Source organism: Paroedura picta, chromosome 3 (genome assembly GCF_049243985.1).
Source record: "Paroedura picta isolate Pp20150507F chromosome 3, Ppicta_v3.0, whole genome shotgun sequence".
NCBI classification, from domain to species: Eukaryota; Metazoa; Chordata; class Lepidosauria; order Squamata; family Gekkonidae; genus Paroedura; species Paroedura picta.
Genome location: NC_135371.1, coordinates 13,739,128 through 13,755,719, shown reverse-complemented (window position 1 = coordinate 13,755,719; position 16,592 = coordinate 13,739,128). Strand labels below are relative to the sequence as shown.

The 16,592-nt window shown below is 47.9% G+C and overlaps 1 protein-coding gene across 2 annotated transcripts; it reads right to left on the bottom strand.

The window, feature by feature from the left end:
- Positions 1-5,391: 5,391 nt before the first annotated feature.
- On the bottom strand, positions 5,392-16,541 carry LOC143831605 (vespryn-like). 2 transcript variants are annotated; one of them, XM_077324718.1, is made up of 4 exons: positions 16,439-16,541; positions 10,088-10,178; positions 8,172-8,267; positions 5,392-7,264 (listed from the first exon to the last, which is right to left on the bottom strand). In XM_077324718.1, the coding sequence occupies exons 2-4, from the start codon at positions 10,161-10,163 to the stop codon at positions 6,774-6,776; spliced, it is 663 nt and encodes a 220-aa protein (XP_077180833.1). In that variant the 5' UTR covers positions 10,164-10,178; positions 16,439-16,541; the 3' UTR covers positions 5,392-6,773. The 2 variants fall into 2 exon arrangements, with proteins under 2 accessions (XP_077180833.1, XP_077180832.1); XM_077324717.1 differs by lacking the exon at positions 16,439-16,541 and adding an exon at positions 11,384-11,572.
- Between the last annotated feature and the right edge of the window lie 51 nt (positions 16,542-16,592).

Below are 16,592 nucleotides of genomic sequence, written 5' to 3'. Positions count from 1 at the left end.
GCGCTTCCCGCCTGGCGACGAAACCGGCCTACTCGCTGCCGCAGCGGATCCTGCAGGCCTTCGAGGAGTGCGGGGCGGGAAAGGGGCTCTCGCTGGCCGATCTCCGGAAGCGGCTGGCCGAGGCGGGCTGCCCCGTGCCCAGGCGCAACAGCCGCCTCCAGCGGGAGCTGAACGGCCTCGTCTCCCACGGCTTGCTCGCCCGGGCGGCCGGTCCCGGCGGCGCCTCGGGCCTCTTCCGAGTGCGGCGGCAGACGAAGCGAGCGGGCCAGGCCGAGCCCGGAGGAAAAGCGAAGCCCGCGGCTGCCAAGAGCTCCCGGGAAGCGCCAAAGAAGACCCAGAAGAAGAAGCCGCCGCCCGGCAACAAGCCCAAGAGGAGCGTGCAAAGGAGAGCTGCCCCCAACCCCGGGAAGAAGAAGCGGCTCAATAACAACCGGGCAGGATCGCGCAGGAACCTCTCGGCGAAGAAGGGCCCGAGAAGACAATGAAGCTGCAGTCAACTCAAGCAGCCGCTTTATGCGCCAAAAGGCTCTTTTAAGAGCCACGCAAGACTCCTGAGAGAACTGACAACACGGACACGCTCCTGGTGCCCTTAGCACGTTTGCCGCCCAGGTGACAAGCAATGCAAGCCGTTAACACTAAAATAAACGCACGAGGAAGTTAAACAAAGAGTTAAAGCTTAAGGCAAGCCTAGGTTTGTGGTAATATTTGATTTGGCGATTTTAATTTGAAATTTACGGAGGACTCAACGGTTTGGGCCCCCCCCACCTTATTTATTTTTACTCATGCAGCATTGGTGAGGCTTGCTAGGAAGAGTTTCACATGCTGGTCGTAGCATGTGGACCGATTTGCTAAGGAAAATTTATGAAGTAAAGGGAGAAACGAACCTCGTGCAAATATTTTCTATTGCCACGATCATTTCCTCGCTACAAATGATTACTATAGAGTTCCTGAGATTAACCATGGCTACTGCGAAAATTTTGTCAAACGTTTTGGAATCTTCAGGAATTTGCGAACTTTCGTAAAGCTGGTCCTCTATCGCAGATGAACAGACAGCTCCATTTTCCTTGCCTTTCTGGTCTTGCAGATTTAAAAAATATTGATACAATTTCTGTCAAGTGTTTTTGCCTTCTGATTGGTTAAGAGAAAAATGTTTTTTCGGGGGGGGGATCGGACCTGAGGGAAAACAGCTCTGGGTGTCTCTTGCATGGATGGCTCATGCCAGCCCCTCCAATCCAGTCTTTGCACTGTGGTCCATATGAAATAAATAAAAGCAGAAAGAAATTATATCCCCCGCGGGTTTCATTGAAAGGATGAAGCGGGCATTTCTTTACCCTTCCACTGAAACTACTTTGGATCGTCGTTGTATCTTCCAGGTTAGACGAGACGTTTATACTGTGAATACTTCTTCCTAAGAAACATGAGTGCTTTGCCCGAGCAAGTTGAACTTTAAACTGCAGCACATTTATAGGAAAGTGCCAGACTGCTGCTGTCTGGGGGTGAGGGGCAAAAGGAGAAGGAAAACCTGCAATAATGCCCTGAGAGTTTGTGCGGGAAGACAAAAGAAAACGCAACCTGTGTCCCTGCCTTGTTTTTAAAATTTTAAACTTTTGAAATCTTAAAAGGTAAAGGCATCCCCCGTGCAAGCACTGGGTCATGTCTGACCCTTGGGGTGACGCCCCTTAGCACCACCTTAAATAGGACCCTCTTCTTTGCACGATGTGTAAGCCCAGCAGGAGGTGCTGTCGCTGCCTCTGCTCTACAAAGAGCTTTGGGGGTTTCCGAATTCTCTCCGCCCCAACCACCGAGAATCTTTTACTGGCTTTCATGCAGCAATGGCCAGATTAGATTTCACTCTTTTGGAGTATCTACCAACGCGAGGACCGGCACTTTCACTTTTATTAGGCACGCCAAGAAAGGTGGAACTGTGCGGAAAGAGAGGCACAAATATGACGTCTATTTAAAAGTATCCCTTGTGCAAGCACTGGATCATGTCTGACCCTTGGGGTGATGCCCTCTAGCGTTTTCATGGCAGACTCAATACGGGGTGGTTTGCCAGTGCCTTCCCCAATCATTACCGTTTACCCCCCAGCAAGATGGGTACTCATTTTACCGACCTCAGAAGGATGGAAGGCTGAGTCAGCCTTGAGCCGGCTGCTGGGATTGAACTCCCAGCCTCATTGGCAGAGCTTCAGACTGCATGTCTGCTGCCTTACCACTCTGTGCCACAAGAGGCTCTTGACGTCAATTTACGGAGACCGAAAGGAAGAAAACCTGGAGGGGGAAAGACAGCTGCAGAAACGGCGTGTCGATCTGTGGCATGGAATACAAGGGCTTTCCTTCTTGCTGGCTGCCCTGCTTGTCAGTTCCAGTCTTCTGGAACCCTGCGAGATTCTAGAAAGAAGAGTACATAATCCTTTTTGAAACGGCCAGAGGTCCACCCCCCAGGAATTGTAGCCTTGCCTTTGAGGGTCCAGACCAGGGGTGGCCAAGCGGTGACTCTCCAGATGTCCATGGACTACAATTCCCATGAGTCCCAGGGCTTGTCTTGCCTATCCTTGACTGTTCTCCTCAAAAACCAACTGACAGACCCAATATTTTAGTTCAGGAATCTGATTGCTCACGATGCATAATCAAGAGGGCATAAGGTTCTGTTTTATCCAGTAAGAGGAAAGGAGTCTGTTTACACAAAGCTTTTGGAAAGTTTTTGTGTGGATTTGATACATTTAATCAGGTCTCTGACTTGAGGTAGCAGCACCTGCATCAATAGAGTTTGAGTAATTAAGAAGGCAGCTCTTCCTAATACCAACTATAAGGAAAACCAGAAAGAAAGAGAAGTTGGAAGTGGAGCTGGGAAGGCTAATCTTTGGGAAAGAGTTTAAGTGAGAGACTATAAACGGAGTAATACATCTTCAAGGGCGAGTCAAACTCAAAGCCCTCCATGACTAGAGAAATGAGAGAGGGACAGTTCCCTTTAAATGTGTGATTAAGTGATGTCGACTCCTGAGAAGTTGTCTTTGTGGTTTTATGTGTCAAGAGACACAATGGTGGATGGGGCCCTATGGACATCTAGTCCAACCCCCTGTACAACAGGAGGTTCACAATTCCCCTCCCCCCATTCCCCCATGGACCCCTACTGTATGCCCAGAGGAAGGCAAAAAACCCTCCAGGATCCTTGTGCCAATCTGTCCCATTACTTCTTGCCCCCAAAGTGGTGATCAGCATCACCTTGGCCATACAAGAAAGGACCACGAGAGCTGAGTGCTGGCTCACCCCTTCCTGTCCTCGCTCTCGTGATCTGCCTAACTTCACAGAATCTGTGTTACTGCCAGAGGGTCAACCTCCAAAGAAAAGCCCACCACTGCCCGAGGGCAATCTTTTATACAGTGTTATGCGGGGAACTTTTTAAATTGGAAATATCTAAATAGCCTTAGTGGTGGGTGGTATATGAATGCAATAAATAAATAAATCTGTAAATAAACCCAAGATCAGGCTTCTGATAGCAAGATCATCCATTGTCAAACAAGAGCTTGGAGTTTTCTAGTTGTCTTTTATTTGAGCATATATATGGCTCCTGCTTGGGTATCTGGTCCCATTATATTCTCCTTGACCTTTTACTATTGGGTGTCACCCTGCTGCTGGATCCGGAAGCGTGAGACGAGGCTTTCCCCTTGGGCTTTCCCCCTCCTTGGCCAGTAGATGGAGTTTTATTCCTGGAATATTTATGTGCCCTCGTATTGTGTGCAGGAGGGCCATAGGAACTTCCCTGCCTTTTCTCAGAGACTGTGACACCACTACTGGAAGATCTTGCTCTTTTGGGACGGGCTTGGCTGAAGGGACTTCCTGATTTCTTTGTGGCATTTGCATTTGTGCTTCGGAGGTACCTCACTGACTTCCTGGAAGATGCAGGCTTGCCCCAGGAATAGTACCGTCTTTTTGTAGCAGGCACCGTGTCGGTAGCAGAACTGTTGGATCTTTCAACCGTAGAAAGGGTTTTCTTGATGGGTCTCTGGGACGCCTTGGAAGGGCTGATTTGGCCGGGGGGTTGTCTCGGTTTCTTTTTCCCCGGTTTCCATTTACTGGTGGACCTTTGGCCTTTTCTACTCCCCTGCACAGCCTGGAGTCCAGACTTCTTGCCTTGCTTTGTGGTTTCCTTCATCTTCTCAGGAGCACCTTCGGTGGCGACCTCCTTCCCCTGATGCTTCCTGATCACAAAGAATGTGGAGCCAGCCTTGTGAGTCATCCTCACCAAGGCGCCTTTGGACGCCAGGGACTTCAGCTGCCTCTTGATGCTGGGGCAGTATCTGCTCACGTCGTAGCCCCTGGCCCCAAGCACTTCTTTCAGCGTCGTAAAACTGAGGCCTTTGGCTGATTTACACAAGTTGATAGCTTGGATGAGTATCCCGGAGAGATTGGGAAGGTTCTTCACAGCATCACAAAGATCCTGCCTTTTCACCTTCTCCCTTCGCATCGATCGTGTCACCATCGTTCGCCTCTTTGTGACATCGGCCACCCTTTTTTTCTTTCCACAACATGTCTTCCTCTCAGGGAGGGCTTGCTTCTGGGCAGGCATGGTCCCCACTTGCGCCTCTTCTCTTGAGCTTGCTGTCCTTGTCTTCTCCTCTACTTGCCATGTGATGTCTCTGCTGAGACTGGCTCCTGTTGTTGCTCCCTCCAGCTATTTATAGATCTGAAGCTGGCACAATTGACCCACATCTCATCATCATCTGTTCTCAACAGCCAATCAGCTCCTCCCTTTCTGTTCCTGAATACTCTCCTTTCATAACCGGCCCCTCCTACCCAGACACCAACTTTCTATGTATCAGGTGGATATTATAAAAATACAGGAACAAAGGCTACAAAGTTATTGCTACTTGAAAATGACTTGTAAAAGAATGGAGCTTCCTGCTAGGTGGAATTATGCAGCCCGCAAAGGGGAACAGAATCCTTTTCTGCTTCAGTGGAAAAAAATATATGTCACATATAAGCTTTATTGAATATCCCTGTTAGCCTGTGAAAGGCAATAACTACAACTGGCAACTCTTGCATGAACTTGAAATGATTCAGTCTCCAGGTTATTCCAGGGACAGATGTATGGAATTTAAGACACCTTCACCCTGGGAGTGGGGAGGGGAGATGCATGTCATCATAATGTGCTTTGTGATGCGATGAGGCAAGTAGTTAACCTGGGGTCTCATGTGACTTAGAGTCTCATCCACGCAAGGTTGTCTTTAAATATTTCAAAGCATGCAAGGGTGTTTGGAAAGTAGCACAGAAGCCCTGGATTTAATCAAATTGGATAGAAAATTCAAAATCCACCATTAGTTCAAATGCGTAACGTAGGCCTCCCGGCCCAGGGCCATCCCATAATACAAATCACTTAGGCTGTGCAAGTCATAAGATGTGCTTTATTTCTGCAATGACACAATGGGAGGGGGCAAAGGCTGGAAAGGTCATGAAATGCAATAAACACATAAAGCCAAGCTGCCTTTCTTAAGGTGCCCTCTGGAATAACCCCATTTGTAAATGGGAATTACAGAAAAAAATATTTCAAAGGTGATCGCTGCCAGAAATGCAGTCACACAAATGTACCTAAAAAGGGCATCCATTCCAAGTGAGTGTCCTGCATAGTGTAGGGGGTTGGACTAGATTACCCAGGAGGTCCCTTCCAACTCTATGATTCTATGATTCTAAGTAACTGAAGGAGGTAGATAATCAAAACCCCCAACAGCAATAGGGAGGGCCAAAATCGTGCATGCGCGGCACTGCCGGTCCCCAGCCTTAGAAAGGTTGGGGACCACTGGTCCCCAACCTTTTTATCACCGGGGACCACTCAATGCTTGACAATTTTACTGAGGCCCAGTGGGGGGGGGTAGTTTACTCCTCTACTCTCAACCACTGCCCTAACGCTCTCTGATCGCTATGGTAATGTCTAAACATCCCTTCAAAATAAGATACAGACACGCCACAACAATGAACATAAGGAACATTATATTTTCATGGAAATTTTAACTCATGACAATGACAAATCAATGGTAACCCTGAGCTTGTTTCTCTGCAACAAGATGACAATGATACCCGAATGGTGTTGTAAAGGGCCGGGGGGGGGGGATGAAGGAAAGGGCTGGGCTGGGGGAGAAGGCGTCCTTCGGGGCCCACCTCCAATTAGTCGACGGACCACATGTGGCCCACAGGTTGGGGATCGCTAATTTAAAACAACTGAACTTTGTATACCACATTGGTCAGACCCTGCCTAGAGTCCTGTGTGCAGTTCTGGAGGCTTCACTTCAAGAAGGATGTGGACAAAATTGAGAAGGTGCCGAGGAGAGTGATGAGGATGATCCGGGGCCTGGGGGCCAAGCCCTGTGAGGAAAGGCTGAGAAACTTGGGTATGTTCAGCCCGGAGAGGAAGGGGTTGAGAGGGGACAGGATTGCTCTCTTTTAAGTATTTGAAAGGTTGTCACTTGGAGGAAGGTAGTAGAGGATAGTAATGGGTTTAAACTACATGTAGAACAATACCGGCTACATATCAGGAATTTTTTTCAGGCAGCAGCTGGACAGATACTTATCATAGAGGCTTTAGGCTGACCCTGCATTGAGCAGTGGGTTAGACTAAATGGCCCTTAAGATCCCTTCCAATTTGGTGATTCTAGATTATTTTTATTGTCTCTTGACCTTTTATGACTCTTGATCTTTTGGTGTGCTAGAAATAGTAGATTTTAGATGTCTCCTACAGTGATTTTAAAAGATTTTTTTAAAAGTAATACAGTCTTAATTCACTGTCTTAATTTGAGATGAACACCTCCACGCATATAGAAGAAAGGAAACACTTTCTCCCCGTTGAAAGAAGCTTTTTTCAGAATCACTTTGTGCTCTGTGTAGAAGGCCACAGTGCCTTCTTTGTAATCCAGAAATACCCCAATGATCCCAGGGGGCAGGGAACGTGTGTGGGAATGGGTTTCCAGTGCCCGAAGCCACCAGCGGCCCTCTTTCCAAATCCCCTCCTTTGGAGAAAGCCCAAGATTTCCCTTCCTGTCCACACTCTCCAGGGCCACCCCCACGGCCCACTCCCTTTGGTCTCCGTACTCCACCTCCCAGTAATGCTTCCCAGATGTGAACCCGGGAAGGCCCAGCACAGCAGGAGTGCTGTTGAATCGTTCAGGGTTGTCCGGCACATTTTGGGGCCTATCTCCTGATTCCACATAGGTCCTGTCTGCAGAGACGACGAGCCACGGATATGCTGTGTTGGGGTCAAAAGTCACTTTGGCTGTGGGGCAAAGAGAGAGAAAGGATTGCAGAGTTAGAGGGCAGGAGACGATCAGCCGACATTACCCAACTGCAGAACGTATTAGGGCAATATTGAGCCAGGCGCCAACTTCCGTGCTGTTCTGAGGCTGCACTGCCTCTCTTGTCTCACGCCTGTGCCTTTAACGGGAGATGGGAGGGACTAAACTTTGGAGCCTGCCCTTCCCAAGCAGGGGCTCCACCACTGAGACACAGCCCCAAATATATTGTAGCACAATGCGGGCTCTCCAGGGTCTCCTGAGGCAGGCATCTTCCACATAACTCTGATCCTTTAACTGGAGATGGGAGGGATTGAACTTGGGAATCTGCCCTTCCCAAGCAGGGGCTCTACCACTGAGCCACAGCCCCAAATATATTGTAGCACAATGCGGGCTCTCCAGGGTCTCCTGAGGCAGGCATCTTCCACATAACTCTATCCTTTAACTGGAGATGGGAGGGATTGAACTTGGGAATCTGCCCTTCCCAAGCAGGGGCTCTACCACTGAGCCACAGCCCCAAATATATTGTAGCACAATGCGGGCTCTCCAGGGTCTCCTGAGGCAGGCATCTTCCACATAACTCTATCCTTTAACTGGAGATGGGAGGGATTGAACTTGGGAATCTGCCCTTCCCAAGCAGGGGCTCTACCACTGAGCCACAGCCCCAAATATATTGTAGCACAATGAGGGCTCTCCAGCGTCTCCTGAGGCAGGCATCTTCCACATAACTCTGATCCTTTAACTGGAGATGGGAGGGACTGAACTTGGGAGCCTGCCCTTCCCAAGCAGGGGCTCTACCACTGAGCCACAGCCCCAAATGTATAGTAGTGAGACTTCTTCTGTTGCAACCTATCCCCCCCCCCCCCAAATCATAATGAGTCTACTCCTTACTTCTGTAGTTTTTCCGCAGGAAAGCAGCCGGGACCTGTTTGGAGCCTTCACACCCAGCAAGAAGACACAGCGATAGCCAGAGGATGAAGGAGAGTCCTGACCAGGGGCAGAGAAGAACCAGCAATGAAAAACCTCACATGTGAGCCTAAAGTGGCTCCAGCAACATTTGTTGATTTAATTGATTCATTTATATGCCTCCTCTCCAGAGAACCACCTTTGACAGCTTAAAAAATAAAATAAAGTTGCTTTACAACCAACAAATATGAAATTATAAATAGTTAAAGAAGCTAAGGCATAAAATCAGCATGAAAGAAAGTTCAGCAGTAGGGCTGCCAGCTCTGGGTTGGGAAATACCTGCAGACTTTGGGGGTGGAGCCAGGAGTGAGCAGGATTTGGGATGAGGAGGGACCTGAATGGAGTAGAACAGGGGTAGGCAAACTGCGGCCCTCCAGATGTCCATGGACTGCAATTCCCATGAGCCCCTGCCAGCGAATGCTGGCAGGGGCTCCTGGGAATTGTAGTCCATGGACATCTGGAGGGCCGCAGTTTGACTACCCCTGGAGTAGAATGTTATGGAGCCCACCCTCCCAAGCAGCCATTTCCTCCAGGGGAACTGATCTCTGTTGCCTGGCGATGAGCTGTAAAACTTGGGAATTGCCTGGTACCACCTGGGGACTGGCATTCCTATTCAACAGTGTAAAATTATATCTGAAAGCTCCCCCACTGGTTTGATACTGACTGTACTAAGAGCTAAAAAAGTCTAGACCCCTCAGTTACAATCCTGAAGGGGGGGGGAGGCTTTAACCTGATGCCTAAAGGACATGAAGGCAGGTGCCAGGAGAGCTTCAAGAAGGAAGTCCTTCACAAGGGGCCACCCCCAGGAAGTGGGACAAAGAGCGGAGCAGGGGAAGATGGTGTTTTCCCGAATTCCTCAATGAGAACGCTTGGTAGGTAGACGCTGGTGCCTCTCTGACATTTAGACTAAGGTGACCAGATTGTCCCACTTTTGGAGGGACATCTGGGGGCACCTGGCAAACTGTACTTATGAAATTAAAAATTATATATTACAATACTATTTTTGCGTTCTATGCGTCCTATGAACATCTTTGTTGCTCCATATAGACCAAATTTTTAATCAAGAACCGCCCCGGTCAATGGTGTCCTGCTTTACCAATGTTAAAATCTGGTCACCTTAATTTAGACCTTATGGTGAGGTTGTAGCTGAGTTTATGACAGCCTTTCTCAACTTTTTTACCCTTGAGATGCCCCTGAAACATTCTTCAGTCTTTGAGAAACCCCAGAAGTGGTGCAATCATGCAGAATATGGTGGAGAAGCATGGCAGTGCATACACCCACCTTTCCCTTTCCGCCCTTCCCTTTCCCACCTCCTCCAGACCCATCACTGGCCAGTTTTGGGGGTGGGGTTGACATGACCATATATGTGTATGGGAATTGGGAGCTGAAATCATTCATGGCATGGTGGTGAATAACATCACTGGGCAAATAACATCCATAATCAAGCCACTGTTTAAGGCACAGTTTCCTCTCCTGGAGTTGGCAACCCTAGCTGCTATAGGACCAGGTGGGGCTTCAAAGGAATTAGCTCAGAAGCCGCCTTCCTTAAATAACAGCTCCCTTTGCTCTTTGGGACACCTGCTTGTGCTTATCTCCGCAGTTCAAGAAGGATTTCTTAACCATATCATTTTCCTATTCAAGTCCTTGTTCTTTCCCCGTGTCTGATGTTACTTCCTGTTGCATACCTAGCAGTGACATAATGGCACCGCACGATACTTCTGGATACACAACTTCAAGTGATATTACGGCATCCTGTTCCTGGTAAATAGGAACAGTTAAACACCCTAGAACGTACACGCATTTGGGGAGAGAGTCACACAGCAGTGTCTTTTTATTGTTACCTTTGAATGTCCAAAGGCTGCAGTTGGTCGATGGGAAGTCCCTGAAGCAAAGAGGTGAGTCCACAGAACGGGGCATAGTGAGAAATTCTCCCTGGGCAACAGAGAAGCAAAGATATGTTGATCCAACCACCAACACCCTCCTCAATCCTTATAGGTTGATTCCAACGTTCCAGTTTTATGCTGGGGATTAAAACAATAAGCACCCTGGCTATCTCGGGATGGCCGGTTCTTCAGGGATTCTATCCTAGGGATATTTTTTGCCGAAATCAAACCTCGCACCCTGTCCCTGACTATATTTCTCTGCCCCCAGCTTCCATGGTATTTACATGATTGGGAGCAGAAGTTGTGTTACAATACAAATGGATGGAGAGCAACCAGAGAGCTGAACTAAGTTTAAGGAAGGGTGGTGGTGGCATTGTCATGGAATTCATTCATTCATTCATTCTTTCATTCATTCATTCATTCATTCTACTTATTCAGATGTGTTTTCAACACAGCAGATAGAACAGTCCAGACTAGCCAGAGCTTGGAAGCTAAACAGGATCAAATATGATTAGTATTTGGATGGGAGACCACCGTAGAATGCTAGAGTTGCTATGCAAAGGAAGGCAACGGTTCCACCACCTCTGCTCGTCTCTTGCTTTGGAGCCTACGTGAGAACTGGTCCAGAGGCAGAGCTAAGGCTTCCCCAGCATTACAACCCCGATCTGGATCAGAACACCCCCCCCCCTACACACACACACACTTACATGATACAGATCACACCAAATCCATATCCATAAACGGAGATTCAGAGAACCTTCTCCTCAGCTCCAGCAAGGGGGAAAAAAGAAGCCCTAGCACAACAAGAGCAAGGATGGGGGGGACGGGACTTTTGACTGGGGAGGATTGGGGGGCTGGAAGACTTTCCCCACCCCCTTTTGCAGCGGCATTGCTATGATTCAGGTCAGGAATCCCCAGCTTGCTTTTCAGGCCCATAATAAAGTCCCATAGTGTCAATCCGGGATCTCTAGCATCCTGTGTAATTCGGCCCCAAGTAGGGTTGCCAAGTGTGAATTTGAAAATTCATGAAGATTAGGTGGCAGTCTCTGGGGAGGGTAGAGGTCAGCTGAGAGGCGGAGCTTAGTAAGGGTGGGTAAAGATAGAGTCTGTCCTATAAAGTTCCCTTTTCCTCTGGCAGAAGAGTTGTCTGGAGAGCAAGCATAATCTCCAGGCCCCACCGGGAGGAAGACAGCCCTAACCTCATGTGACCAGCTCCAGTGTTTTTAGAAGCAAACCACACCATGATTTTCTTACCTTGTGTTCCTTACGGGCACCACTGAAACAGCTCTGAGAGGCTGGGATGCCTCTGGGGGTAATGATGCCCAGTCCCTGTGACCGAAGGCTCTTAAATACTCCCTGGGACCAGGAAGTCAATCTACGCTTCCCTTTCCCCAAAATGGCAAAAAGAGCGGCTCAACCTGTCCCACAGCATTTCTCCAGGGCTATTTCCCCCCCCTTCCTTTTGTCTGGAGATTTGCCATTTGGCTCTGTGACATAATGAGATCCTGGATGATGCAGTTTCTGAGAAACACCCTAGAAACACCTTAGAAACTGCATGCACAGTTCCAACATCAAAGAGGACAGATTTTTTTTTTTAAAGAAAACACTTTATGGAGGAGGGAAGAACACTAATGAAGTTCCCTTCCTACCACCTGAGCCCTTTTAAGTGGGTACTTGGGGGAACTGAACCTGGGATAGAATCATAGAATCACAGAATCATAGAGTTGGAAGGGGCCATACAGGCCATCTAGTCCAACCCCCTGCTCAACGCAGGATCAGCCCTAAGCATCCTAAAGCATCCGAAAAAAGTGTGTATCCAGCCTTTGCTTGAAGACTGCCAGTGAGGGGGAGCTCACCACCTCCTTAGGCAGCCTATTCCACTGCTGAACTACTCTGACTGTGAAATTTTTCCCCTGATATCTAGCCTATATCGTTATACTTGTACCTTAAACCCATTACTGCGTGTCGTCTCCTCTGCAGCCAATGGAAACAGCATCCTGCCCTCCTCCACGTGACAACCTTTCAAATACTTAAAGAGGGCTATCATGTCCCCTCTCAATCTCCTTTTCTTCTGCATGCAAAGCAGAGGCTCTACCACTGAGCCAGAGTCCTTCCCCACTCTGAAGACACATGAGAGAACTTCCACAAATGATGCTCAGAAAATCAGTGCCTGCCTGGGCACCTAAGGTGTACTGCCTGAAGCTTACAGAGGATAGGTGAAATACCTGGCAATCCTAGCAGAGCATCATTAGAATGCTCTGATCATTAGTGATCTGAGAAAAGGAAAAATGCTCTGTGTCGGCCCTGTTGTTCCCCATATGGGAGCTTTTGCAGTTGCAGTGGCAATGAAAACTTCGTGGAGAGTTACTACCCTGTCACAGCAGCTCTGGATAATCTATTAAAACTGCTCTCTGTGTTTACTTCCCATGCTTTCCTGTCTGGGCAGCGTACTGGCCCTGCTCACAGACTGACCATAAACAATTAAATAGCTCTACACACAATTAGCCATATTTATTTGTTTGTGTGCATGTGTGACCACCTCCTAAATGATGTGCTACAGTGTCATGCAAAAACAGCACAACAAGACACTCTTAAAATACACAACATGCAACGTCCTCCCCACTACCCCTGGTTTAACAACAAATAGCCACATATCCTCCCAAACCCTTTTTGCCAGCCCCAGGCTCTACAGTATGGGATCACTGTCTGCAAAATGTTTCTTGGGCATTGGGAAAAGTAGGGTTGCCAACTCCAGTTCTGGAAATTCTTGGGTGTTTGGGGACAGAGGTTGGGGAGGGCACTCCCTCCCCAACCTCTGTCCCCAAAATTCAAGAATTTTTAGAACTGAAATTGGCAACCTCACGCTCAAGGTATTCCGTTCTTTTAAAAATCCTGGGTGCCATTATTCTGGCTATCTCTTTTCCCTTCTGAGACTTAAAGCAGACAGCGAGGAAGGGATATTTCCAATCAGGAGAAAGATGCAGGGAGGAAGAACAAATCTCTAGTGTCATGGGTTGGATCCCTATAAAGTCCCCCTCCTGTGACTCCTTAGAGTCAAAAGATTGTGTAACTCCTGTGTCCTGGGGAGTTCGGCTCTAGTGTTCTTTGAGCCATTGGGGCTGTGGCACTGATAAAAACAGCTGCATACTCCAGATGCTTGGAAGGATATGAAAAAATAGGTGGGCAGTCATGTTGGTCTGAAATAGCAGAAAGTTGGAGTCCAGTGGTTCCGTTAAGACCAACAATGTTTCATTTAGCTTCTAGCTTCAAAGCCCGTTCCTAAGAATGGGCCTTGAAAGGGTCCCCTCCCCTGGCCAGGTGGTTGTGGGCCGCAGCTTGCAGCTGGATCAAGTGGGACGGGTGGGGGCTGGCCAGCTTGTTAGCAGGCCCAGGACAGAACTCCATAGCAGGCAGTCAGCAGGCTGGGAGGCCCTCGTTAGCAGAGCCAGCCTAGTAGGCCAAGAGGCCCTCATTAGCAGGCCCTCCACCACGACTCTTTGCCCAGGGCCCTCTCCCCTTACCTGCTGCTGGCTCCAGGCACTGAGGTGCGCCTGAGAGCAAAGAGGCTAGAGAAAGAGGCTAGAGTCCAGGGATAGAGGGCAGGAGTTGCAGGAGCCCTATTCCAACTTGGACAGCCGGACATGTTCCACCCCCCAGGCTGTTTCACAAATATATAGATGAAGCATGGATAAGGATAAGCTTTCATATGCACACAGGAGCAGAGGTGTGCTTGCACACAAAACCTTACACCTTAGAAAGAACTTTGTTGGTCTTAAAGGTGCCACCAAACTCCAACTTTGTTCTCCCCTTCTAACAGTGAGCAGAGCTTTACTTTAGCTAGTGTGGATGGGAAAGAGGAATTCAAATCCCTGTTTGAATCCTTGATCATCCAAGTTGTGCACAGAGTGACCTGGAACCAGCCAATTCTAACCTAGTTCGTATGATTGTTGTGAGATCAGGATGGAGTAAACCACATGGATTCCATGAATGGCAAACTGTTAAGCCTATTACAGTAAACCATTTCACACTGAAGAAAAATTTGGTAACATATGGAGCAATTGCTTGGCTGAGCAATCGGCTATTCATGGAATATATTCTCCCACGCCCTTCCTTCAGGGTGTTTAGGGTGGTGTATGTAATTTTCGCCTCTTCAGACTCAAACAACCCAATGAGGTTGGTGATCCGAGTGTCGCCCTGCCATAATGAGGAAAGTATTCAAGAACAGACATGGAGTTCAATTGGCCAAAATAACTTCCTGACAGATCTAAAGTTTGCAGATCATAGTGACATATTTGCCAATACAAATGCAGAGGTTACTAACATTCTCTACGACATTGCCTGCATCACCCAATTTTACAGCTTCAAAATAAATGTGGACAAAACTGAAGTCAAAACCACAGATAGATCATCAACAAATTTATACCTCAATGGAGCCCAAACTGAGCAAGTCAAAGAATTTAAATACTTGGGCTCATGGGTGCAAGAAAAGAAAGTATCATTGACCACTGAAGCCCACAATACGACTGGCCAAGCAAAACCAGCATTTGCCACACAGAGATGGTGCCTCTGGAAGAAGACAAACATCTCTCTCAAGACCAAAATTCATCTCTTCCGGACACTAATCCTGCAAATCCTCCAATATGGATCAGAAACACGGACTTTACTAAAATCTGACATAAACAAACTTGAGACCTTCCAAATGCGATGCCTGCGACAGATTCTGGGGGCCTTTTCGCACGGGGATCTTTGTTGCAAATTGTTTGCGGAATGAAAAATCGCCATTTAAAATAGTGGAATTCGTCGTTATGCATACCTGCCTTTGTAGTGGAATCAGTTGCGTTTTTTAGCGTTTCCCACAGGCTTCCGGTCTCGGCAGAAATCGCTAGAAAGGAAGCGCTATTGCCAAGCTCGTCCCGCCCCTGGCCGTCAAGCAGCCAATGGGCAGCCGTTAGCATGCTCCCAAACAGCCCCTTTCCCTTTAAGAAAGGTTTTTAAAAAAAAAAAACCGACCCATAGCAACGAATCTAGGTAGATTCGTTGCTACGGAGAGACCCATCCAGCTGCCTAATGTGAGCTGTCGTTTGATTGTATGATCGTTTGCACGCTGCCTCGAGTTTATCCCCGCTCGCTCGGAGAAAAAAAAAATGGCGATCGCTTCGCCGGAAGTTTGGAGGAGAGAGCCAGGGGGAGGGACTTTGAAGAACCACCAACAATGGTAACGCACAGGTCTTTAGCGCTACTGTTGCAGATTGGTTGCAGGAGTGTATCGCTATCCGGAGGGTGAATCCACTTTTCTGGATTCCCCTGAAAGCGCCACAACGAAGCGCTTTTTGCGGGTCGGTTTCAGGATTGTTGCAGATTGTCTACGACGTCGTGGGTTATGGCAAATTAGTAGCGTTTCCAATTAGCAACCATTGTGCTATTTTGAAGCCGTGCGAAATGGCCCTGGGTGTCTCTCTATGTGATCTGGGTGTCTCTCTATGTGCCAAAATGTGACAACCAGGCACAAATGAAAGAACGAATCCAAAAGTGTAGACTGCAATGGTTTGGCTTTGTCTGCTGAATGGACACCAGCAGACTGCCTCATAAACTCCTTTGACGAGAACGACCAACTCAATGGAAGACCCAACAACTGGTGCCAAAGAAAACATGGCTTAAACAGATCGAGGAAGACCTTAGAAACCAGCGATTGACTATGCATATGGCCAAAACTACTGCCACCAATCGCTAAGAGTGGAAACATATTATAAACAAGGCAAATTATCCAGCGGCACCTATAGCAGTGTACCGGGTGAGAGGACAACCTGCTCCACCAATCGCCAGCTAAAGCAGGGGTAGTCAACCTGTGGTCCTCCAGATGTTCATGAACTATAATTCCCACGAGCCCCTGCCAGCAAATGCTGGCAGGGGCTCATGGGAATTGTAGTCCTTGAACATCTGGAGGACCACAGGTTGACTACCCCTGAGCTAAAGGATAAAAAGAAAAAGAAGAAGAGTGTCACCCACAGAACTACATGGCAGAGTGGTGTCTGGACCAGGGGTCTCCCAGGTCATAGCCTGACATTCTAACCCTCACACACACACCCCTCTGGTTTGTATGCTGAAGGTCAAAGGTTCAATCACCAGCATCTCCAGTTATAAATATCAGGTATTATTATTATTATGATGATCTTGATTTCTAGCCCCCTGCTTTCGAAGACTGGCTCACGGAAGGTTGCATAAAATTCAACAATACAATAAAATCCATAAAATCGCATTAAAATCCCCTCAATAACATTACGTAACATGTGAAAGATCTCAGCCAGAAACCTTGGAGAGTAGCTGCCAATCTGAGTAGACAATACCAATCTTGATGGACCAAGTAGCTTTATGGATTCTTCACATTTATTCTACAAGTTATGCTGTCACTTCTGTGCATGCTTGGGGAAGAGGCTGGCTGCAGTTGATTAGCATGAATGACATC